General features: G+C 53.8%; 1 protein-coding gene across 1 annotated transcript; it reads right to left on the reverse strand.

Moving 5' to 3' along the window:
• Positions 1-3,393: 3,393 nt before the first annotated feature.
• On the reverse strand, positions 3,394-23,417 carry GPR26 (G protein-coupled receptor 26; the record flags this gene model as incomplete). Its single annotated transcript, XM_082854069.1, has 3 exons — positions 3,394-3,625; positions 13,412-13,525; positions 22,750-23,417. The coding sequence occupies 3 exons, from the start codon at positions 23,415-23,417 to the stop codon at positions 3,394-3,396; spliced, it is 1,014 nt and encodes a 337-aa protein (XP_082710195.1).
• Positions 23,418-26,541: the final 3,124 nt, after the last annotated feature.

Raw genomic sequence — 26,541 nt, forward strand, 5'->3', positions numbered from 1 at the left:
GGCACCTGATAAAATAACCTCGTTGGAATCATAGGCAAATTAGTTGATGCTGAATTTGGGTAAATTCTAAAAATGCACAGCCTGCGGTCCCCCCGAGGGTCACACTGCAGCCCTGCAAAGGTATCATCTACCTGCACCGAAGTATGTAAAAGGACAGCAACCAGGACCTGGACCTGGCCTGTTCTTTCCATCTTCTCTCAGAAAGAAGCGCATCCTGAAAAAGAAAACTAGCTTCACAAACATGAGGAGAGAGGTTTATTGCTCATGGTGGCAGAAGTCTGGGCTGAGTCCTAGAAGGGATGTACAGTTGGTGTGAGATGAGTCAAGGCAACTTCCCGTCCCCCACCAGCCAACTTCATGGTAGAAACAGGCAGGCTCTTAGGGAAGCATCTTTGGGAGGTCAGCGGACCAGGAGACACACAAACCCCAAATGCTACAACACTTTTCCCTCAGTGGCTCCCAGGGCCCTGAAATCCCCTCTAAGAAGCAGCATAAAGAAAAGCTAGAGTTGCAGAGTGACTGCAAAAGCCAACACAGATGGGGTTGAAACCTACAAGTTCAGATCAGGTAGGGCTAGGAACTGAGCCCCGGATGTGGGTTTAGGAATTTGAGAGCCTCTCCATTGAGGCTTTATTTTCCATCTTCTTAAATTGCTCTCACACCGAGCCCAGCTGTCTACCCAAGTTCGGGCCTTCAACATCAAGCCTTATTCTAGACTGACATCAAGGAAGTTATCCCAGGCCCTTGACATAGACGCTGATCTGGACATTTCTAAGTGTTCTACCTGAGAAATCCACATTACCATGTTACGTTTGATAAATTACCAAATGAGGTAGATAATTCTCTTGGGAATAAAGAAGCTGGGGAGAATTTTATGGACTGTATATAAACATTTAGCTAAAGGTAATTCTAGCAGAGTTGGTTGACGCTGATGGCCAATGCAACGATTTTCTTCTCACTTCTCCTAGGGTTTTGATGCCTGTGTTCAAATAATAATGAAAATACCCAGCCGACTGGCATATCTGGGGTGTTGTCACCATGATGCCAATACAACTGGTTTTATTGTTTTTTTGGCAGTCCTAAGGTTCAGTGTAATTTATGAAATGCATCTTTTCAAGACATGTGGCGCTGTAGGTGACAGATCTTATTTTTTCACTAAAGAAGAGGTGAAAGGGGTAGAGTTGCTTCCGGGAGTATAACTTGTTGCCTCCACAGAGGGAGCAAGAAGAGATGACAGTTATTCCTCCAACCTGACATTGATGAAAACGTATTTGTTTGTTTGAACTTGACTGTCAATTGACCTCATCCACTGGGCCACTACGCCCCTGCTGCCCAAGGAGTGTTTGCGTGAAAGGGAGACGGTCAGACTCAATTGTGCTTATTTTCCTGGCTCTGTGCTTGTCCTCGACCTCATTGGTTCTTTTGATGTTGGGACAATGAAGGGTGAACAGCTGCCTGACGCTAGGAAGGAGCCACAGAAAAGAATGTCTGTTGTGATTCAAACTTGAGTGGCCAGATGTGCTCTGAATCCGAGCAGTTTTGTTTCAGTAACACACAAAGTCCTGTCTGGGCAGTGATGTGCTGGTAGCTGTTTAGCAATGAGCTCTCAGTGGAGAAAAAGGCCCGATGTGTAGCCTTTACTGACTTTCTTGGTATAAATATGCCCATCACAGCTGACTTCAAGCTACCAAGCTTATGTCCCAGAACACAGAATTGGGAAGGGGTGTGTGTGCCATGGGCTCCTCCAAGCAGGTGTGAGCACACCTCCAGCTGCAACGGGAAGGTGGCAAGGCTTCAAAGGCTATGTCTGTCTCCATGCAAACTTAGAAACTAGACAAGAGTAGGCCAGGCTCAGTGATTTGTTTTCTAAATGAGGAGCTAAAGTTAATAAGACACCATCTTTTCAAACACGCAGACACTTCGTTTTTCAACACTGGGGCCACCTGGCAGTGAACAGCTTCAGGCTTTTCCTGGTTGGTCCCTATTGAAATGGGTCCTCCCTTCTATGTTTCCAAAGTTAGGCTTTGCAGAGCAGGAAGGAGAGAATGAGCCCTTGTGCTCCCATCCTTTCCACCCTGGAGGAATCACATAGAGTGGAGGATAGAGAAAGAACTGCTCTTAGCATTCACACAATATTTGAAATGGTAAAAAAAATTAAAAGATGGATGGGCAGAAAGCATTTAATTTAATTCAAGGTCCACTCACCTTGGTTTTTATTAAATCAAGACGGGGGCTGCTAGTGAATTGGCATATGTTTTAGAGTTACGGTTTTCAATAAAAATTTCACTCTCCCATCATGGGCACAGGGCACTTTCTGGATCCCCTTGGGAAGCCTCTACTGTTTGTTGATGACTTACAGAAACTAGGATATTGAACCTTTAGGATAATGGAACCCAGTGCCTTAAAATCAAGACTAAAACCCTGCTCAGGTCAGTTCTTGTCCAATCACCTAAGAGAACACGCTGGACAAGATGTGTGAGACAAGGTGAAACGCTTCCTGCAAATTCAGGTCACAATCCGGCGTGGGGGACCTGCCAGACACTGTCCTCCTGCCTCTCCTTTGCTCCAACAGTTATGACATGTGAATCAGAAGAAGGTGACTTCGGGTCAGACTTCAAAGAACATTATTACATGTAGTAATAGCTGCTTATTTAAACCAGTTTCATGCTAAGATTGTCTACACACACAAATGTTAGCTTTGGGGCGGAGGGGGAGGGAAGAGAGGGATAAAAGTTGAATCCAATCTAGCCATTTCTAAGACAACTTGTCAGCAAGAGTTGGGCAATACTAGTCGGCAAACATTTTCCCCTTGGACGTGGGGGCCCAAGGGTCCCAGCCGAGCACAAGTCAGTGAGTTCCAGCTGAACGATATTTGGGTTAAGGCAGCCACCGCTATATGTGGAGAAGGGTGGCCATGCCAGATGTGGGGCTAAATGGCCACTGCCAGCCTCACTCTCAGCGTGGCTGATGCCCCACGGGGGTCACCACTTTTCTTCAGCATGGAGCCCAGCGTCTAGGGCTTAGTGAGCAGGTGGACGCCATGCTTCCCCACCTGCCACCAGCACTGTGTGTCCTTGATCATGACCGGAGGGGGTGTGACTCCTGGGGAGTCTCTGGTGACTCTAGGAGCTCAAAGGAGCTTCTCCAAGAGAAAAGCCAGCGCACAGCATGTCCCTTGGTCATCCTTTGGTGATAAACAGGGACAGTTCAACATCTGCCCTCGAGGAAGCAGGAAGCAGGCTTCGGAGCCCCTCCCCCGAAGCCAGGGAACCGGAATCCCTGGGCTCGCCGGATGGTGGCGGCCGGTGGAGTCCGCCCAGGCGCCCCAAGACCTCCCGCCCCCTCTTCTCACCAGCCGCCTCATTCCAAGCTCTCCAGCAGCAGCAGCGTCCTTCACTCAGAGGCCGGAAGAATGTTCTGGCTGTGGGAGTCCCCGGTGAGGCCGGAGGAGCGGAGGGAACGCCTGTGGAGGACCCTGTTCAGAATCTCCTTGCAGCTCTTGCGGTACTGGTGTCGCAGCAAGGAGTACACGAACGGGTCAGATGCGGCCTTGCTGTAGGCCAAGCACTTGGACAGCACCCCCCAGTGGGAGCTGATGGGCACCGCGGAGGACAGCTCCACCAGCCTGCGGACAGAGACGGGGAGGGCGTTCGTTACGAGAGCGCAGCTGGGCGCATCCCAGGCTCCAGCCTGAGCCCCTGACCCCAGCTTCCCGGCCACGCTTCAGTTTCTCTGAGGCTTCCTCCTCCCGCGACAATGACAACAGCAATTTACAACCATAACTATGGTGGCCGTTCTCCAGGCGCTTCTTTTAGTCCGGGTACTGGGCTAAGGACGCCCTTTACACGTGATTTCGTGGAACCCTGGGAGATTAGACATCTCCAGTTTACATGTGAGGAAATAGACGTCCAAGGAGGTTAAGTACTGATAGTTTGCCAGTAAACTGTAAAGGCAGGGATTTGAACCCAGGCACCCAAGCTGATCTAAGAATTGCACCAATAGCTAATTGCACCCTGGCCATTTGCTCCGGCTGTGCAGCTGACCTGCTGTGTGACCCTGGGCAAGTTGTTTCCCTTCTTGGGGCCTGGGTGTTTTCTACGAAAAAGGGGGAGTTGAATAAGGTCACGTCTATGATCACTGTAACTAGGACAGACTGATTCCTGGCTTCAGATCCTAGCTCCGCCGTCCACGGGAGCTTGCCTGGGAGGAAGGACTGAGATTAATTTTGCAAATATTCATCAAAGCTCAAAGTATGTCTTGCATCAGGAAAGAATCTGCTGGTGGGAAAAGCTTCTTCCCAGGGTTGGGATTCTGGTGGCCCCTGGCTATAGCAGCAGTCAGGGTACCCTAAAGTGACCCTCATTCTTTGGAAGAAGGTGAGGGAAGAGGCAGCTCCTGTGTCAAAGGGGCACAGTTCTGAGAGTCCTCCAGGTATCCATCGAACAGCTCCATGCAGTGGTGCTAAGGCCAGGCTGTGAGGTAGAAAAAGCCCTCCTCTGTGTAAACGGAATTCTCCCAAATCAAGCCATTTATTCTTTTCTCCCAAGTGTGTCCAGCACCCCTGGCCATATTTGGATGTTACCCAGCATTAATATAAGGTAGAAAAGGCCACAGAGCTGAGAGAGAACTTAGAGATTATAAATTACCCACCCACTGTCAAATGAGGAAATCGAGGCCCAGACAGGGAAGGGGGTTGCCCAACATCACACAGCAAGTCAGTGGTAGAGGAAAATCCAGCATCTGTGCTCAGACTGGGAGCTAGCACCTGTATTCTACCTGGGGGGGGGGGGGGGAGGGCATGGAGGGCAGCAAGATGGAAGGCAGCGGTGGCTCTCAGCTTGGAGGGCTGCCCAGGTGAGACCCCAGGTCCGGAGAGGACTGAGCTTGGGCTGTGACTCCGGGCTGCCAACTTCAGTGATTTTCCTGAAGGCTTCTTTGGGCTTCTTTGGGCTGAGGTTGTGAGGACGAGCCCAGGAGAGGAAGGAGGAGGAAGCTGGTGGGATGAGATCCCCCACTGCAATGACCCCCTTTTCGAATAGATCCTTAATGAATCCATTCTGAGGCCCTTCTATTAGGCGTCCCATTTCCAGCACCACTATCCACTCTTGCCCTCCGACTCCGAGGGGGCAATGCCGCCATGGTTTTGCTCCTGTCCTTGGGAGCCCGAATGGGGAAATGGAGCTGTTGGCATTTGAGAAGTCTGTACTTTTAAGAAATCTACTTTGGGAAGTGATGAATTTAAGGGAACAACCCCCCCCCCACCCCCCGAGTTTAGAATTCACACCTAATAATAACAATGAAGCAGCTGAATACCAACACATTGTTGCTATGGGATGCCAAATTGCTTTTCCAGAATGCCTAGTCTTCTATACATTGCTAAATTCGGTCTGAGCATTTTGGCTCTCCCAGGAGGATTTATTGAGTCAAATATCATCAAACCATCCAGCAAGATCAAAATGATTATTTGCAGGTTCTGCAGATTTCACAGAGCAAAACTATTTGGGACAATTTTAAATTTCACCATTTAGATAATTAAGAGGTTAAATCTGTTGCGTTTGCTTCTCAGAGATTTTATGTAAAATCTGAACTTGCCTGGCTCAGTAATAATAATTCCCAGTTAAGTATCTCCTGTGGGCCAGATACGTGATGTGCACAATCTCTAACCTTACAATTATTCTCTGCAGAATGGGCATCGTTAGTCCCATTTTACAGACGAAGAAATCAAGGCTCAGAGAGATTGAGCAGCAAGCCGGCTTCTCCTCCACGGGGAAACCCAGCTCCATCGAACTGCAGCCCATGTTTTGTCTAGGTGCCATGATGGGATTCAAATCTCCACATTGCAGATGGGATAGGATGCGTTCTGAGGTCCCTTCCAGCCCCAAGAATCCCCCTTCCATGAAGTGGTTATGGGCTACCCAGCACTTCTGTCACTTGCCCCGTCCACAGTGTACACGACTTCTGCTTTGAAAAGCCCGCATCTGGCCTCCATCAAGCCTCCAGGCAAAGAGATGCTTTGGATCAGTCTGGGCCTGGGCACTGCTCCCGTGTGGCCCACGGGCCAGGCTGAAGCTAGCATGCTCCCTTCTGTGACCGGATGTGGCTGGCCGACCCGCTTTTTTATTTTCCTGGGCACGTGGACCCCTCTGCCATGTGCCTGCTGTGGCCGGCTTTGCTCTGTTCCAGCTCTGACAGTTCCAAGTGCCCACTTGTTTAAGGGGACTGGGCAGGGGCAGGGACTTCCGTATTGCTACAACTGCTTCTTTCTAATGCTAGATCTGGGCAGGGAATGATCATCTGGGCCCCTCCAGATGACCTTTTAGAAAGGGAACACTGCAGCCCAACTTCTCATGCCAGAGCCAGCTCTGCTCATCTCCTCCAAACACCCTCCCCTCCAAGAAAGGGCCATTATTATTCTGATCAGTCCCAGTTTCCACGGGAGCAGGGTCACCGTGTGCTGCGAGGTGCCTGCCACGCTCTGCCTCTTCTCTCTCTGCTACGAATCATGGTGGATTACTGAACTCCCCTCTCCTGCCCCTGCCCCCAGCTCTGCCCCAAGAGCCCTGCGTTTAGGGGTTATTGGGCTCAGGTGTTAGTAAAGTGGGACTTTGTTTCTTTTCGCTATAGCTCCCTGTTGTAGGTTGAACTATGTCTCCCCAAATTCATGTGTTGGGGTCCTAACCCCCAGCACCTCAGAATGTGATCTTATTTGGAAATAGGGTAGTTGCAGATGTAATTAGTTAAGGTGAGGTCCTAATGGAGAACGGTGGGCCCCTAACCCAATGTGACCATGCCCTTATAAAAGGGGGGAGTTTGGACACAGATGCACGCCAAGAGAACGCCACAAAAGGATGACGGCAGAGATGGGGTGATGCTTCTAGAAGCCAAGGAACACTAAAGATTGCAAGTTCACCATCAGAAACTCAGGGGGAGGCCTGGAACAGACTCTCCCTCACAGGCTCAGAAGGAACCACCCTGCCAACACCTTGATCTTGGACTTCCAGCCTCCAGAACTGAGGCCATACATTTCTATTGTTTAAGCCATGCAGTGGAATCTAGTTACGGCGGCAGTGCTGGGAAACAGATCCACATCCGCTAAGGAACCCCGTGGGGATGCAGGGGGTTGTTAGGCAGGATCCGGTTGTTTGTGGGTCCCTGGTCATAACACCAGCATGGCACCAAGCCCCACGGAGTTCCTGGAGCCCGTGAGCACTAAGGGTAGTCCCTGGGGTCTGCAGAGGTAGCAGCCCCCGGAGCAGGGCACTGCCCCCTCCCTGCCCTCTGGGAAGCAGAGTTTTTCCCGCAACCAGCACTCCCTGCCCCCTGCCCTCACCTTCCATTAAGCACCAAGGTGACTTTCCATGCACCGCCTGAGGTATGTGCTGGAAAAACCTCAGCCATCAGGCTCCGTTCAGGGGGAAACGTTTATGCTTCCGCGCTCACAGTGCACACATGCCTGCCCCAGACAGCCTGACACAGCTCCCCCGAGGATCCCCTGGGCTGAGAGGTCAGGCGGCGGGTTGATGGGGGGAGGACAAGGGCAGGGGAAGCCAGGGCAGGAGTCTGCTTTCTCAAGCATCTCAGGTGACTCTGACGCAGGTGGTTCAGAGACGCGCTGGGAGCACCTGGCGACGTCTGGTCAGAGCCTGGCTGGGGTGGGAGGTGTGAAATGCTGCGGGGTGTGGCCTGGGACCACATCGGAAGCAGAGCACAGAGATGGGTATTTTTCTGACTCAGGGTGACACAGAACAGATACCCATCCTCTCCCGCCACCCCAAGTCCTATGTGTCTGCCCCACCTCTGCACCCCGTAGCTCTGTATTTGTTCGGGGGGACTCCTCCAAGGAGCCATGTCCTTTCTCTTAGCACAGGGCCCTCTGATCTGGGTCACGGGAAGTCTCTGTGCTGGCTGTCACAGCAGAGGGCTGACAGGCCAGGAAGCCGGCCCCCTGGCCCTTCACCCACAGTGACCTCTCACCCGCCCCTGCCGGCCTGACCCTCCTGGTCCCGGGAGGAAGATGGGGTACTCTTGCCAGAACTCTCAGGCATTCTCGGACCCCCCAGAGAAACCAATGTCTCAATTCTGCTCTACAATGGACTCTCCAAAGAAACTAAATTCTGGGGATGAGAACAAGACCCGTAATACCAGTAGCCCCAGACCCAGCTCCTCCTCTGTGTCCCCAGAGGCTCAGGGCTTTGGCAGCCGCTTGACAAACATTGTCTCAAGCACCTCCCACCCGCCCCCTTCGACGGTGTTGCTTGTGCTTCACACTACAGAGGAGGAACCCAGGCAAAGTGACGGGCCAAGGCCACATGGCCTGGACGTAGAAGAGTCAGGATTTGAACCCTGGACTGTGGGCACCAGAGACCACAGGCCCTCCTGGTGCCAGGCTGCCCCTCCCAGCTCCTTGGCTCGGTTCCAGGGGGCAGTCAAGGCCTTTACTGTCAACCCTTGAATTTAAAGAGGTAAATCCACACCCCCTCTTTTCACCTCCTGTGCGTCCATCATCTCTCCCCGCTGCCACACACACACGCACACGCACACACACGCACACGCACACACACACACACAGATGCTGTGCACCAAATGCAACGTGGGCCACAGAATAGCTTTTGGGAAGCAAGCCCAATGTCTTCCCAAGAAGACTTCTGGAGAATCCGGTCTGCATATTTGAAGAGCTATAAGTAACAAGCTGGAGTTTTAAATGTTCACGAGACATTAGCAGGGAAAAGGCATTTTATTAATAGAATATTAACACCAGACAGCCACCTGCATATTAAACCTCGCTGACATAATTCTGTGACTCGGAAAAGCCACAATAATGGTGCTGTCTGATCCACAAATGCCTCAAAGCCCCACTCCGATGATCTGGGACAACCGTAATTATTTGTAAGCCTGAACCGCTGCAGAGATAATAGCCTCACACATGCTTCTAGACGTGTACGTTTTAATTCAGAAAAACGTAATTAGAGCTTTTGGAGGCGAATGTCTTGCAAATCCTCAGACCATGCTCAGACACTCTGGAAAGAGCCCGATGTGACCCGCTAGGGCTTTGAGGACCTGGGAACCGGTGTAAGTGCGTGAACAGAAGGTAGTGACTCCGATTAAGAGCGAGGGTGGAGGTTGCCAAAGTGTCCCTCTGTCATCTGACGGGCCACAAAGTGCAGGTGCAAGGGGCTCTTCGGCTGGTTGGTGCAGTTGGGGAACTGTCTTTCTGAGAGGTGTTGGCTTCACAGTCAGCGTTAGTCCACCGAGTCTGACGATGGCTCTGAGCCCCACTCCAGGTCCACACAAGTTGCTGTCAGCCAGGTGGGAGGTCAGAGCTGACTCCACGCGAACCCACCGCTGCTTCTGGTGAAAGAACTCACTCACCTACCTGCCTTTACCCCCAGGAGGCTGGATATTATGTCTGGGTTCCTGCCAAGATGCCTGGGAATAGGAAGTTGGGTCAAAAGCCTGCAGATAAGCATTTCTACATTTTCAGTGCCGGGTCCCCAGGCTTCGGAGATGTAACATGCCCACAGGGCTAAATTACTGCCAACAGACCTGGCACTGACCTTTAACCCTTGGTTCTGCCGGTTACCACTCCTGTGGCCGTGGGCCACTCATCTCACCTCGCTGACCCTCAGTAAGATGAGGCCTCTAGCACTCACCTTGCAGGACAGCTGTACTAGGCACAATCAGGTATGTACTGGTACCTCCTGGGTACATTACAAGTGTCGAATGAGCGATAGGTATAGTTATAAAGACTCCACGTTCTCCAGTAAGGGAAGCCTGAGAATCTGCTGGAAGACTTGACTGGTTCTTGACCCAAGAATGCTGCTTCCCAGTCTGAGAAAGTTATCAGGCAGATGTGAATAGACTGGGAATAAAGAGAAGGGCCCTCCTCCCTGCCAGCCAGACCTTCCTGATCAACTTAGAGGGACGGCAGGTGTCGCAGCACAAGCCCCTTCTCTCTCTCGACGTTCTGATTCTGCCAGCTCCCAGCATTCCCCACGGTTGGCCTGAGGTGAGCCCACATGCTTGTGCACGTCTCCACCTGTAAGGCTCCAATGGGGGGAGTAGCAAGGCGGGCTGCTTGGATAAAGGTTGTCCCTGGGGAGCCTCGGGAAATAGCGGTTTCTGCACTGACAGCTCAGTGAGGGGTTTAAGTGACGCATGAACACCTTGACCTTATCATCTCAGAAGCTGCAGCTTCCTGGTTCTGAGGGGGTCATGGCACAAAGTGCCCTCCTATATCCTCTGGGAGGGAACCCCCATGCCCTCAGAGAAGCAGAACAGTGCAGGGCAAGGGGCCCCACACGTGGGCTTTGCCCCAGGCAGTGGATCCCAGGTGGCCTGCAATCAGCTCGCCCTCCCGGGATGAGACACTGCTAAGGAAACTTCCACTTCCATAACCCACAGCTCTAGGTTCTCCATAAGGAATCAATTCCTCCAAGACGTTAAATTCTCATCTACATTTCCAGAGCAGAGTCTGATTTCAGCTTCTTCTGAGACTGGGGTGATTTTGTCTGCACTCAGAAACCAGCTTGAGAACAGCAGGAGAATCAGCTGCTGCCCAGAGTGTGCACGGTCCCGACTCCAGTGCTGGCGACAGTAGGATATACCAGGGTGAACGCCTTGCGTGGGTTGTTTTATGGGTTCCTTACTAGATGCTGATTTCCCCCCACAATCACTGTGTGCTTCTCAGCACGGACTCAGCGTAAGATGGGCGAGTTTGGGTCAGGCTCCTTGGAGGTGGGTGTCAGAGCAAATCCTGCCTCACCCCCATCCAAGCCCACCCCGTTTGGCAGTTTTTCTGCCCTGGTGGTGGAAGTGTAGCTCTGGTGTGATCCTGGCCGTGCCCAGCACACACCTGGAGCCCAGGGGGCTCCCCTGCATGCAAAGAGCCAGTTCACAGGTGTCCATCTCCCTGGGGTGTGCCTGGGGGCCCAGCTGCCACAGAGACTAGGCACCTCATCAGAATCTCTTCTCCCCGCGGTCACGGCAGGGGGGGTATGGGGGTGTGGACAGAGGGAGGTGGTCCCAGAGGGGCGTGATTTCAAGAGGATTAAGCACAAGGACCTTCTGCCGCAACACTGTCACCCAGCGTTGGGACCTGATGTCCCCTCATTCAGACCCTCCGAGGACTCCTGCCTCAATGCACCTGACCCCACAGAGGAAGACACTGATTTGGCCACTGCTTAGAAACTCCAACATCGAGCAGGGTGCTGGACAGGGGAGGGAGGGAGGGACTTCTGAGCACTCTTGCAGCGCGGCCGGAAGGGCGATCCTGCGAACCAATGGGTTCCTGGTCAGAAAAGGATGATACGGGCAGCTAGAGGTCAAGGGAAAAAAGGAGCTGGGAGCAAGGGCATCGGCACACCTAGACCCCAGATTCCCTGACTACAGGCCAGCCCTGCCCAACAGAAAGAGAAGGTGAGCCGCAGGTGGGAAAAGAAACCGTGAAATTAATTTTAATTACAAATCTTATTTAACCCAATATATCCAAGATTTCACCATTTCACTATGGAATCAATATAAAAAGTTTTAATTATATATATATATATATATATATATATATATATATATATATATATATATATATATATATATATATACAGTCTTGCTAAGCCTTGGAAACCCAGTGTGCATGTTACACCTACAGCACATCTCAGTTTGGAAAAGCCATGTTCAAGTGCTTCAAAGGGACCTGTGGCTGGTGGCTCCCGTGCAGGGCTCTAGACCTGGCTCATGCTGTCCCTTCTGCTGGGATTGTCCCCCTGCAGAGCCAAGCCCACTTCACTCGCTCCTGCCTCAGAAGCCTGGGACGCTTCCCTATCAGATGCTATGACATGGTATTTGGCGTCCTGGCTGGATGTGGCGGGCCTAGACCAGGGGCTCTCACCTGGGGGTGATTCTGGTCCCCAGGTTGACTAGATTTTCTAGTTGTCAAAACTGGAGAGCAGGAGGGAAGAGGTGCTACTGGCGGGTAGTGGGTAGACGACAGAGATGCTGCTAACATCCTACGACGCACAGGACGGTCTCCCATGGAGAAATGTCAGGAGCGCTGAGGTCTAGCGGGCAGTTCTAGAAGGAAGAATTGATGGCTCTGCTCTGCCTGGGGCAGACCCATGAAGAGACCTGCGGACAGTCCTATGTCCTATGTTTAAAGTGAAATGCAGGCCCCCTGGCTTTCCCCCAGAGAGAGTGGCATGCACAGAAAAGACAGTGACAGACACTCTGGGGTTGTGGTGTCTGGGGAATGGGGGCTGCTCTGGGGAACCCCAGCTCACTGTCTGCAAATTGGCAAGGCCTCTGTTAGTAGAGGACAGACATTCTCCTGGGCTGCAGAAAGCAGGATGGGGGGCATAGGTGGAGCTATGGGGGGCCAGGCTTCAGCTCAGTATGAGTAGGGACAGGGAAAGACAGGGGGACCTGGGCACATTGAGCCCCTCCTCTCCAGAGCGCGACTCTGGGGGACACTGAGGCAGGGCATCCCTTCCATGTCCCTGCCAACTGAGGATGCCGGGGGATGCAGGGGGATGGGCCGTGTGCTCTCTCTTCCATACAGAGGCACGTGCGTGCACGCAAAACCCTGCACAGATCCTACTTCCCAGGCTCCACGTCCACCTCCTAATAGAACATCAAAGTCCTTTTTATTGTCACCTTCCCAAACAGCTAAGCCATTCTGGATACTAATTTGTGTGGGTATTTTCCCCTCCAGTGAGCAAAACTGAGTGGGTGATACTTATATATATATATTTTTTTGCTGGCTTCAACTTGTGAGGAAAATTCTGTAGCTGGAGGAGGTTGGCTTCTGGAACGTACAGCCCTGAGGCCAGCGCACTGCAACCTTGGCCGGCATGGGGGGTTGGGATTGGGAGAGAACGTGACAAGCTCACAACGCCTGAACTAACAGGGGCAGATCCCTGGAGCCGTGGGACAGGTGGGCCCACCTGTCTGGGCATGCAGCATGCTCCCTGGTCCCTGTGCAGGTGGCACGTGGCACTGGCTCTGCAGGGTGTCCGGGCTGAGGATGCCAAGCTGGGCTTTCCTGCACTCAGTGGGCAGTAAGAACCCAGTCCCTGCAGGGTGCTATCCCCTCTCTTTTCTCTCCTGTCGTCTCCTTTCGGGTCTCCTGCGGTTGGGGGCTGAGGGTTAGAATGATGTGATCTGGAGATCAAGTGGGAGAGAGTCTCACTGCCTTTCGGTCCGGAGTCTAATCCAAAAGAATTTGAGGCTGAAGAGAAAAAGTGTGTGCCCTTCTCACTAAACCTGTCAAGTTCACTCTCATCCCCTGATCCAGCCTCTGGAAGACATGTGGCCAAGCAAGGCTGGCCACGGCGAAAGGCCACGCAGGCCCTGCTTCGCTCTCCAGAGCCCCGTGCCCGCCCCACTTGCCCCAAGCCCGTGTCCCGCTCGCCAAGCTCACCTGGTGATCACGTAGGGTGCGAAGCACACGAGGAAGGTGCCTATGAAGGTGCTGATTTTCTTGGTGGCGCGTTGCCGCCGCCTCTTCTGCTCCTCTAGACAGCGTTCCCGCACACTGCGTGTGAGAGAGGAAAAAGTGGAGTCATGGTCAGGTGAGTCATGGGGGGTGCCTGCCAGGTCACAGCGAGTTACTATTTGTACACGCAGGCAGTGGCCGCGAGTGTAGGAACTTGACCATGGAGCCAGAAAGACCTGAGCTCAAGTCTGAGCTGTAGGCACGCGACCTTGGGCACCTTGTGTGACATCACTAAGTCTCAGGGTCATCATCTGTAAAATGTGGATACTAATATAATAAGACGCCGCAAAGGGCTGCTTTGAGAATTAGATGCGTGAAGCAGCTGAAGCGATTAGCACAGCACCCAAGCAAGTGCAAATATAAACTCACTATTAGTACTCATAGCCTTCACTTATCTCGTGCTATGGGCCAGCCCGAGTCCACACTCCCTAAGTAATATCTAATTCTTATCTTACCACAGTTGAACCTGCCAGGTGGATTTTACCTGTCCTGTTTTACAATGAAGACCATGAGTACAGTGAGGCCAAATGATTTGCTCAGCTGGTAAGTGGAGGCGGGACTTGAACCCGTGTGCATGTGACTGAAAGCTGGTCCTCTCCAGCTGGGATGGCCTGGACTCTGTGTGCAGTGTGGCCCAGGGCTTCCTTTCCTCCACACCTTCAGCCCTGTTTCTTCCATCCCAAAGCCTCAGCCCTGCCCGGAGTTACAGGTAACGCATTATGAGGTGACTGAAGGAGAAGTCACATGACTTGTTCAGAGATGAGGCTCGGTGAAGCCACGGGACGGCCAGGTCCCTGGAGAATCGGGGCCACAGCTCCGCGGATGGCCACCTACGCCTCTAACCACACCCTGCTCCTGACTCCACTCTGCTCTGGCCTTTCGAGAACTGACATCTCACGCCACCTGGGAGCAGTGGTTCTTGCAACCCTTTTCCTGCAGCCATGGGGAAATGCACAAGCAACAGCCGGTCTGTCCATTTCCACGGCCAAGGCGCACGCACGTAAAGACGAGCCGGGCCGTGAGGATTCACATGCGCCAGACCATGGGGCCCAACGTGGGCATGTGTTTCTACTGTTTACTTTTCAAATAAATCACATGATTCCAAAACTGGACGGGGAGGAGGACTGTGGACAGAGTTGCCCAGGAGTGACGATAACTTGGCAGAGACAGGCTTGGGCTGCAGTGACCTGGCACCGCAATTAGGTCAGTCTGTTCAACAGAAGCCAGGTCTGTGAGCAGCACGAACACCAGGGCAGCCTCCCCTTCCTTCCACAAGAACCGTCGTTTTCATACTTAATCGAGACTCTTCTTTATCCGATTCCTGATCACAGAGGGACAATGCTATGTGAGTTTGGACTGAAGCCCCCTGAAATTCTTGCAGGATGTTTTCTTCCCTTGACTTGTGTCTTTCCAGGAACTTAGAGAGTTGGGAACTGGAGTCTGGCCCAGTAAAGACAGATTTCATACTGGCTGAAATTGTCTTACTCATGACTAACATTATGAATTAATTTCTAATAGCTAATATTAATAACTCACATTTCTTGAGTCTTTAATATGTGTCATCTTAGATACTGTGATGGGGGTTCATATGCATTTGTTGCTTGATACTCACATTTCTATAAGCAAAGGACTGATACAATTGTAATCTTCATGTTTTCAGATAAGGAGGGAGATTGAGGCACAGAGGGGTTAAGCAACTGGCTCAGGGTCACACAGTGATCTGGTGAGGGGTGGCAGTAGGGTGACCAACTTGTCCCGGATAACCAGCACTGTCCCAGTTTTAGCACTAAAAGTCCTGCAGCCTGGATGGTTTACACAGGACCGTCCTGGTTTTAGAAACAGAAGGGCCTGCGTCTGAGGATCCCCCCTCCATCTCGGGCAACCCAGGATGGCTGGTCTCCCTAAGTGATGGCAGTAGCTGAACCCAGGCCATCTGACTCTGGAGCCTTGAGTGTCATCTGTCAATTCACTGGGGTCATCACACATCCCTGGGGAGGCCCTGGGGCATCACCTCATTCAGAAAATCTAAAAAATACAAGCTGAGGGGCGGGGACAGAGGGGCGACTTTGCCTAAAGCCACACAGCGAGAATCAGTCTGAAGTCTCCTCCCTTTCCATTTGCATCGGGTGTCTGCAGTGTCCTCTCCCAAAGTCCTGTGGCTCTTGTGACATATGCACAATACAGGTGGCGTGGAGAGAAGGCTTAGGTCCCCACCCTGGAGGTCTGTGTTCAGTGAGGTGCCCAACTCATCTTGGTTTGCCTGAGACGGTTTTGGTTTTCAAACTCAAAGTCCCACATCCTGGGAGCCCTTGCAGTCCCAGGCAAATCAGGACACTGGTCAACCTAGCAGCGTGTCTGGCACATTCTCCATGACACAGGACTGCTTGTTTAATATGAAAATACTTCCCCCCAGACTCTCAGTAATCGATGTAGGAATTGCGGGAGATTTGGGGCCTGAGCTGGGTGTCCTGAGGCATCACAGTACACTCACCCCACGAGAGGAGTACAGCATTCTGGGCATCTCCTCGAAAATGAGCACCAAAGTCATCGTAAATGAATCCAGGGGACACGAGAGAAACTGGTGGTGCTCTGGGGCCGGGCCCTCCTCCAGTTTGTGGCCCTGACCATGTTATCCATTTCCCAGACATTTAGAATAACCCTGAGGACTGAACAAGCGCTGGCTATGTGTCCTAGTCCCAGCTGTGCCCTCATAGCTGTGTGGCCTCAAGAAAGTCACTCAACCTCTCTGAATTTGGTTCTTCACTTATCTGTGGAAGATTTCATAGTGATGACTTATAACTAGAGCTACCATTTATCAGGGACCGAAGTGACTCACCAGCTACCAAGCTCTTAAGGAGTGAGGAGCTTCCTCTGCCCTCCCCAGCCCCTGCCCTCAAGGAGGGACTTGGGTTCCTGCTGAGGGTCTGAGAAGCAGGAGAAGCAGCCCTCCACCCTGCCACACCAGACAATCTCCCCAGGAGAAGCAGCCCTCCACCCTGCCACACCAGACAATCCTGCCCCAAAGCCCTGAGGAATATTTAAAGACAGATGTTGGTTAAAGCTTTGAAGGTCTTCAGAAGGATAAACAGAAACAGTTCAGTGACCCTACAGGAATAAAACGGCCACTTTAGAGGCTGGAATAACCAATGTCACTCTTCTACGCTGTAAAATCCTACAGGAAATTAATTTTATCTGTTCCTGCAAAGCTTTGTACGGGAGAGAAGGATAAAATAGCAAGCACTCTGCACACACATTCCTTCCTTGGGTCCCCACAGTACAAAGCTCTACACCTTACACGCAGAAAACACCTAATGAGTGTATGTCTTTGAATTACTGAACAACCCTTAAAAGCATCTTAGGAAAACTAAGACTCAATCATTTTTAAGTGACCTTCTCAAAAGAGATGATAGTAGAAATCTGCTCTAGAATAGATTTTTTAATGTGAGACTTAAAAATCTTGAGCTTTTCAGACAAAGCAAGACTCGTCAGTGGCTGTCAGGCCATGCACACTTCCATGAGTCCTGTCTGGTTGGCAGTGAAGTGGTAAGCATGTGAGCAGTGCCAGAGCCAGACCTCTGGGTTCAAATCCAGGCCTCCCCACTTACTTGTCGTGTGGCCTTAGGCAAGTTACTCAGCCTCTCTGTGCGTCAGCTTCCCCACCTCTAAAATGAGGATCATACGGGTACCTCTCTGGTAGGGTTCTGTTGAGATTAACTGAGTCAACACCCAGAAAGTACCTAAGACAGTGCTGACTCAGAGTAAGCACTTAAGTGCAGATGCTAATTATTATTCATTCAGCATATATTTATAAAACAACGACTATGTGCCAGCACTACCTTGAACCCCCAAACCACTGGGATCCCTCCCACGGCAAAAATTCTCTTGCTGCATTTACAAGGGTAGCTGGGAGGGAGAGAGAGAGAGAGAGAGAGAGAGAGGGAGGGAGAGAGAGGGAGGGAGAGAGGGAGGGAGAGAGGGAGGGAGGGAGGGAGGGAGAGAGAGAGAGAGAGGGAGAGAGAGGGAGGGAGAGAGAGCGCTGCGACCAGGAACTGTGCCACACAGGTCTGAGCTTGCGTCTGGGCTCTCGTGCTGGCTCTGTGACCCTCTCTGGGTCTCCAGGGCGCGACAGATGCTATTCCGTAATTTCAGTGGCACCTGGCATGCTGTGGGAGCACAGCGGGTGGGTGGGATGGGTGCTGCGCCTGGCTAACATCCACGTGGGCCTGGTCATGTGTCTGCTCTGGGGTGGGCTGGCTAGGCTCTACAGTCCTGTGTAGTATGAAAGATGCTCTCACCCACCCAACCCAGCTCACAGATGGGGAAACTGAGGCTCAAAGAAGACAGGGGACTTGCCCACCTGGAGAGTGGGCTGCAGGCAGGGCCAGCACCAGTTCCTGACACCCAGTCTGGAACCATGTGGCTGCATCCCTGAACTCCTGCAAAGGAAGAGAATGGACCCGACTTCTGTGCCCAGTGCCCCCCACCCCCGTTTCCAGGTGAGACCAGGGAGGTGGCAGCAAGAGGACAGCAGGGCAGCCTCCCAGGCTCCGAGGGGAGCAGTGCAGCCCTCTGGCTTATCACTAGTATTGTTTAAGCCCAGTATGAGAGCAGCTCACCAGCTCCGAAAACAACAACATAATAAAATCACTTTGCACTTGCTGTCATTTATTTCCCGCCGTAGCTTTGCAAAACTGAGCTCCTTGAACTCTCGCAGCCCTGTAAGCAGTCATTGTACGTACTTGCAGAAGAGGACACGGAGAGCCAGAAAGGTTTATGGCGTGCCCAGGGATGCAAAGTAAGTTCAAGACAGACCAGGACTCCTTCCAGGTCTCCTGACACCAAAATCTAGGGTGTCCCCCCATTGGGTCACTGAGCCATGGGCACGCTGTGTCTAGCTACACTAACGCCCAGATATTCCCGGGCCTGATGGTGGCAGCTGGAGTCCTTGGACTCCCCAGCAGAATCTGCAGTGCAGAGGGTGAGAGGCCCAAAACTCTCCTGCCCGGGTCCGTTTGCTCAGAGTGCAAGCACTGTACCAGTGTGGGGTGACTCCAGGGCCGAGACGAGACACAGAGTTTCCTTGAGCCAAAAGGAGATGAGCCCTCCAGCACTGTGGCATGTAGGGTCAAAGACATGTTCCCCAGGAGGCTTCCGTATAGAGCAGAGGGACGGATGATACTGGGAATATCTGAAAAGTCAGTAAATGAGGCGATTGTGGCTACAAGACGGTGGATCTGGGTCCTGACTGACCTCCAGAGGACGGTAGCCAGTCGAGAGCCACGCTCTCGAGGACTCAGAGAGACATCCAGATTTGCTTTCTGGCGTTTTGGAGAATGAAACAAAAGACAAAGGAATGAGCTGACCGATTGGTGGCAAAGAGCCTTGAGTTTGGGGTTAGGACTGATGTGAGCAGTCTTGCCCTCGACCTGGCCAGAGGGGCCCTGTCCTGGGCCCTGGATACTGAGGGACCCACACCTCCCCACGAAATGAAGACTTCACAGGGCCAAGGGGACGTGCCCACCCAGAACCCACATCCTCCATTCTAGACCAAGCTCTAGGTACGTGGGACACGGAATTCTTTGCCCAAATGCCCTGATCCTGCTTCCAGAGAGTGCACAGGCATCTTGCCTGGGCCCGTCCTCCTGAGGGAGGGCTGCGCCACCCGCGTGCTTGGCTTGAGGCCGGAGGGGAGACATCTGTGAGTGACGTGTGGAGGCATAGCCTGCAGTGTCCGCTTTGTGTGAGGAGGCCCCTTTCCGTGCTGGGGTGTCGGGGCGGGGGTGAGGTGGGCTGTGGCGTGGGGCCAGCTCAGCTCCCCCTGCCATGTACAAGGCTGCACCCCAAGAAGCCCGAGAACTCTAAATTTGAACCCAGCCCTGCCAAGTGTTATAAATGTATATTCTCAAAGTAGGAGGATAGAACATATTTCGTTTAACAGTTTGTACGCTGAATTTGGAAATCCTAACTATTCATGTGGATGGTTTGTGAAACTCCATTGGCACTATCGCCCCCTCCGTAAGCCTTAGGAGCAGACCTAGGTGTGAGTGTTGGGTGAAGCCACAGTCCAGATCTATCAAATATGGCAAGTGTCCCCCTTCCTTGGGGCTCCCAACTTCCTCATCTGCAAAGTCAAGGGCGCAGTGAGAACCCCTCCATCTACTGTGGCACAATTCTGACACCCTCCGGCTCGGCACTCAGCCAGCCCCCCGTAGCCCTTGATCACATTGAGTATGCTTCACCAACAGTCTAGTCTGAAGCCATTAACCTGTGCTGGTGAGTGGCGCCCTCAGCTGGACGGGGAGAGAAGGGCTGCAGCACCAACATCCGGGCTCCCCTTCTATGTCTCTGGTGGCACCAGGGAGAGGATCTGGTTATAATTGGTCTGGAGTTGTGGTTTGGGAGAACTGAACCAAGCACACTGAGCGGTTGGAGACCAGGTGGGTTCCCAGTTCCTTTATGATTGTAGTAACTCGAGAAACCACCCCAGAAAGGCAGGGGTGGGTGACGTCTCTCAGGGTCCCTGATTTAATTTAGAGCAGAGGGTCCCTGACCTTTTGTGTGGGGGGGCGTGTAAAGCAGAGGAGTCCAGCCTGTCACTCACTGCATTTAACCCTCTGCAGGAGGAAGCTGGCATCACCAGGGAGCTTCTTGACAAATGCCAGCCTGGGCCTCAGGGAACTCAAAATTAAGTCCCAGGAGGCCATCAGTGTGGTGGCTGTTAAGTGAATCTCCCAGTGAGCAAAGTCACCTCCACCTGCCACCCTGGCTGCCCGGATAAGGAAGCCTGGCTTCTGCTGATATGAGACTGGACCCCCACCCCCCCCCCCGCCCCCCAGCTCCCAGCACCAACTGGCCAGGAAACTTCCTGAAGCCTTAGTGCCTAAGGCTCGGGGGACCTAGGGGCAGCCCCCCCGAGTTAGCTCTGCAGTTTCTCATTTGTGGGAAGGAAGAGTTTGGAGACGCCAAGAAAGAAGTCTGTGAATCCACTGTCAGGGAGCTGGTGCCCTCCCGTGTGGCCCACCACCCAGGCTCTCACTCTGGGAACCGACCCCACAGAGAAAGGCAGGCTTGGTCACTGATGGGGCAGTGCTGTCCCACCTGCCCACTATTGCATAACCTCAGGCCAGCCCTCAGCCAGCGGGGCCTGTCTGAACTGGCCGAGGGCAATCCTCCCACCGGAAGCCCTTCCTTTCCCCAGCGTAGGCCGGCATTGCTCCTTGGCCCTGCAGGGCCCTGTCCGTGGCTCTGGGAAGAGGGTCTCCTCAGAGCCTCCTGGGCTCAGAAGCAGTCAGACTTCCCCGGAGGGAAGTGGAGGAGAGAAGAGAGGACCGGAGGGCAGCCGAGCAACCGCCTCTTTTCCTGACACCCCTGGGAGCTCTCTCTGCAGTGTCTGGCCTAGAGTCCGTGAGAGACCGGCAGGACTGGAGCCGACCCTACATCCTAAATGGGCTGAAAAGGAGCCACTGCCCTCCTGTTCTGGAAGTTGGAGGGAGAGCGGGGACGGGGTTTATACTGGTCTAGATAAGAACTGATTCCTTTCCCATCTCATTCCCTCCTCCGCTGTTAGACTCATGGAAAGTGGGCTTACTGCAGAAATTGTCCAAGTCCCGAGAGTTAAACAACATTGCCTACAGCTTCTAGAGCAGTCCCCGTGCACGTCCTAGGGGTGACGCACCTTCTAAAGTGAGGTCCTCCCACCCCAAGGTGATAGGAAGGGGAATAGCTCTGTGATCCTTAAATGACATTGAACCACGCATGGCCACATGCAGTGAGTCCGTGCATGCCTTTGTGTCAGTGTGCAGGAGGGCCACACCTGTGACATGGAATGATGTGTTACCCATGCAGTTGATATATGAACACATAGGACTGTGTGTGTGAGGCTCACACAATTTCACACATGGTTCATATGCCCTGGTGTCATTTACATGTACATATTGTACATGGTTCTGGGAGGAAGGTTCTGTGACTAGAAGCTTTGGTCCAGCATGTAATCTGGAAGGGCCATCCTGAGGGAACAATGGACACACGGGAACACATGGGAACACATGGGAACATGTCCTGTGTTCAGACGCAGTGACGTCCAAGGTCTTCTCTTTGTATTGCTCGTGGGCAGAAAAACCCCAGAATTGAAGGAGCTCTTGGTCACACTGACCCTCTGGTCTGTCCCCCTCAGCCACAAGCTTCTCCCTGGCCGGGGAGGCATCCGCACGACAGGGGCCGAGCTCCCTCCCTGCCGCTGGCCTCCTCCACACTGGTACATTCTGCCTGCCTCACTTTTCACGCCATCTTGACACCAAAACCCCCATCTAGCGTCTGGGGCACCAGGATATAAAACAGCAGAGTCTACTGCAGGGGCACCAGCGGCCATTCCCCTCTTCTCTGGGGGAAAGCCAAGATGAGCTCAGGACACCTCAGCTAAGAGTTTCCCCCTTCTCTCCCCAGAGCCTCCAAAGGATGGCAGGACTTCCCAGGGGCAGGGGCAGGGGCAGGGCCGGGGGGGTACGTGAACCTGAACTGCCCGCCCCGAGCTGCCCTCCTGAGAAACAGAGGCCAGGTGAACATGGAAGGTGGGCAGGTTTTGCCACCGGAGCCTCAGGATGCGGTCTCCCTCTGCAGGGGTTTCCAGGCTTCAAGTCCAGGAGACACGGGACAGTGCTGTCTGGGAAGGTAGGAAGAGCACCCCCGTCCCCTCAAAGCCCTTCAGATGCTCCTTTAAGGACCCACAGAGGAAGATGCAGCCCGAGGACTCACACACACAGGACGAGACAGAGGCAGCGCCAGACGCCAGAGAAAGGAAGGACCCGCAGAGCAGCACGTTCCCCTGTGAAGAGCTCTTCAGGAGCGCCCTAAGCATCCGGGCCACGCTCTCAGGGCCTGACTAGAACCATTTAGAGCAGTGAGCAGAGATTGCTGCCTTTTCTATGCTACTTAAAGTGAAAACTACAAGCACAAAATAAGTATAAAGTCCAGCAAAGTTCGGCTCCTCTGTGGTCTCTACCCTAATGCTTCAAAAATGTACCTATTTGCTTCACCCATGATTTTTGGTGGTCCTGCTTTGCTGATGCTCTAAGCACCTGCCTTGAGACAGGCAACGGTGGCCCTTCCCCCCCGACCTCAGTTTTCCAAAAAGGAAATGGAGGCTCGGTGTTAAAGGGGCTTGCCCAAAGCCACACAGTAGAGCCTGGGGGAGACGAGGACCCCCTTCCTCCCACAAAGACACGCCTCCCCCACCGAGTCCGCGCAGCCCTTCCCAGAGCCCTCACCTGGGATGGATGTCCACGAGCAGCACGAGCGTCTGCATGGTGATCACGTCGATGCGTCTGCAGTGGAAGCGGGCCACCTTGAGCACCTTGAAGTATGTGCAGCAGAGCACAACGAAGGAGAGCAGGAAGCTGAGCGCATGGAAGGCACCCGTGAAGACGGCGAAGCGCAACCGCTCGTCCGGCCTCCGGCTGCACAGCGTGCAGGACGCGTACAGCTGGTGGAAGCCGAGCCAGGACAGGACGACCGCGGCGGCGGGGAAGGCGAGCGCGTGCAGCCACGTGTAGGCCACCATGAGCGCGGCGTCGCGGAGGCGCATCTTGGCGCGGTAGCTCAGCGGGAAGACCACGGCCACCCAGCGGTCGATGCTGAGCGCGGCCATACTGAGCATAGAGTTGGCAGCCAGGAAGGTGTCGAGGAAGGCGGCCAGGCGGCACAGGCGGTCACCGGCCGGCTGCCGCTGCGCCACGACGCCGGCCAGCGTGAGCGGCATGTTGACCACGGTGCACAGCAGGTTGCCGCACGTGAGGTTCAGGGTGAAGAGCGCCGGCGCCTGGCGGCGGATGTCGGCGCTGTGCAGGAGGCAGAGCAGTACCAGCGCGTTGGACAGCAGCGAGACGCCCATCGTACCCACCAGCAGACCCGCCAGGCCCGCGTCCCACGAGTTCATGGTGCGCGCCCGCCGCCGGCCCTCAGGGCCCGCATCCCGGCGCCGCCATGGCGCCGCCCGCTCAGCCCCTCGGCGCCGCCGCCGCCCCGCGCCCCCCAGTCCCCGCCACCATTGCCCCCCGCGGGGCGCGCGGCCACCCCGGAGTCCCGCGCCACCTCCCGTGCAAGCGCCGGTGCGTCGCCGAACCGAGAGCTTAGAGCGCCCTGGGATCCCGGATTGCGGGCGGGCGCCTGCTGCCCGGCTCCGCCTCTGCTCCCCCTGCCCTCGCCCCTTCCCTCCGCGCTCCGGCTCCGCTCCGCGCCCTCTCCGACAGCCGTGCTTTCTCCTCCTCCCCTCTCTCTGCTCGCTCTCCCTTTCTGCTCTCCCCTACACTTTCCCTCTCCCCCTCTCCCTCCCTCCCTCTGTCTCCCCTCTGCGGCGCTTCTTTCTCTCCCACTGCTGTTCTATCCGTCTGTCTCTCCCACTCTCAATCTTCTCCTCTTCTCTCTCTCTCTCCAGAATCTGGCTGCTTCTATCACAGAATTCCCGCTGATGCGCGCGGGTGCGCGCACACACACTCAGAAAGAACCAGCCCCGAAGCCTCCGGTGCAGGGTGATTGGCTCTTTGTAGCTTCCTGTCCCCCACCCCCACCCCTGAATCCTTCCTTACGTGTGTCAAAGACGGGCTGAGTCAAGAAAGTCTGCCTGAGACAAGGGAGGGATGTCTGGGCACCTTCATGCCGCAGGGCCACCCGTCCCAGCCCGAGCGCCAGCCTGGCCAGACCCTGGAGGTCCTACCCCACCTGTCCTTGCTGAGCCTCCCAGGGCTGCTGCTTCTCCCTCTCTGGGCTGAGCTGGGGGAGCTCAGGTAAGCTGCATTTGCTGAGAGGGGAAGGAACGCACGTCTCTCCAACCTCCATGATCAAGGCCCTGGCCCCAGCTATCTCCAAGGCCTCCCCCGCCTGTCCCCAGGGCAGCTGCTACACTCCTGGGGGCGCTTGGTTTACGGTGCCCTCTTCCCATCACCCTTCAGCTGGGGCCGCAGCAGCATCCTCAAGCCAGCGGCGGCGTGGCAGGGGGGAGACGCTGAGACACACCATGACACCCCCTAGGTGTTCCCTCAGCCAGGAGAGGCCTGTATCTGACCCTGAGCGCTCGCAGGTGGACAGGCCTGCTCGTGCACGGCCAGTCTCAGCAGAGCCCTGGTGTGGCTGATATGCAGCGCTCCCGGCCTGCGTTCCACTGTGGCCGTCTGTCAGCCCACACACCACCTGCCCCGGGTCTGGTGAGGCAGCAAGTTCCAGTCCGTAAGAGACCTAAATGATACACCATGCGGGAACTCTTTGGAAAAAGGGGAGGACGGTGGCTTGGTGAAGACCCCAGGAACTCTGGGCAGGCAGGGTCCCACCTCCCCCTCAGGAGATGGTGCAGGGACTGTGGCCCTTCTGTCCTTCTATCAGGATCCCCCGGGGAAGGTGTGTGGATCAGGGCTCCCCTGCCTACCCTGAGACTGAACATTTACTGACACACCACTGACTTCACAGCATCCCGCAAGTTACTGAACCTCGAGGAGTCTCATTGTCCTTCTGTACCTTTCAGAGTTCTGGGGAGAAATAGCTAAGATACCGTGTGTGGAGTGTTGCCCGGCAGAGGAGGAAACGGAACAGAAAGCCAGCGATCTCCTCATCTCTTGGCCTGTCGTGTGGCCTACAGACTTCAGGGTTGGATATATCTTCATTAGATACTTGGCATCAGAGTGAGCTATTCACCTGCACATCTCCCCTCTCCCAAAGACTTTGTCCCCACAAATAGCCCCTGGCGAGAGGCTGGTGACCAGGTAACTGTTTGTGGAATAAATGACTGAGTTAACACGTTTCTATGAGCATCTTGGACCCACGATTCTCATACTTCAGTATTTATCAGGATCACCTGATAAATTGGGGTCCTGGCTAAAGAGTTAGATTCTTGGGCCATACTTCCGGGGTCTGGGACTCTGCATTCTTAGTGAGTTCTTTAGGTAATTCTGATGAGGGTGGTCCATGACCATAGGCCCTGAAGAGCCAACTCTATGAGAAGCGGTCAGGTGGAGCGGCTGGAGGCCAACTCGTCACGTGGGTATATCCTCCCACCGTGGCCTGCTGCCCCGGCCTGGAGACTCTTGCTGGAGGGTCATCAGTGTGTGTAGGAAGTACAGTGTGAAGTGTTAACTAATCTCTTACAGCACATAAGAGTTTATAAAACACGTCCAAACATTATTGCACCTCATTTCATCCCTGTCACAGTGACAAGAATAAAAGCTTCTCATCCACATTTTCGATATGAGGCTACTGAGGTTCAAAGAGGTTAAGTGACAGAATTGGTTAGGGGTGAAGCCAGCACCTCTAGCACCATCGACTGGCCCCTTCTGCGTACTCCAGAGGCCCTCAGTCACTTTCTCAAGCAGGTTATCTTTGGTCTGGAACTTGAAGGTATCTCAACTTTGCAACATCAGAATGATGTTGGTGACCAGGTAACCGGGTTTAACAGTAATAAATCAGTGAACACACACACACACACACACACACACACACACACACATGCATACACACACACACTCACATCATTTTGAAGATCATTTGCTTTCTGATTCCTTAAAGGCAGCACTGAAAGGTTAACATGGCAGAAAGACAGTCAGAATATTTTAACTCAGTTTCCTAAAGAATAGAAACTCACTTTCCTCTGGTTGTGAGCAATATTTCCTGCTCCCGGTGGGGGTCTGGGAGGGCTGACCTCATTAGGACCAGGTCCTCAGCGCCCAGGCTGGGCCTCACTGAGCACAGGTTCTGACAGATCTCCAGACAAGCAATGAGGTCGCACTCACCAAAGAAGCAAGACGCCTGTCCCTGTCCAGGCCTTGACACAGGGTTCCCATTGCTCCTTGTAAACTGAGGCCCGCAAGACCGGGCAGCTGAGTACCCAGAGCCTGGAGTGCGCCCAGCAGGGGGCCACACTGCGGCCGGACCTGCATGTCATGCTGATCGGAGCTGGAGAGAAGTGATGGGATATTCACGACTGTGTTAACATGAGTCATGAAGTGCTGTAACTGAGCCCTGAGGGAGGGCTCAAAAACAGGACTGAGTCTCATCCCTTCAGATGGTTTAATATA

The sequence above is a fragment of the Leucopleurus acutus genome, assembly GCF_964270905.1.
Source record: "Leucopleurus acutus genome assembly, chromosome: 14".
Lineage (NCBI taxonomy): Eukaryota > Metazoa > Chordata > Mammalia > Artiodactyla > Delphinidae > Leucopleurus > Leucopleurus acutus.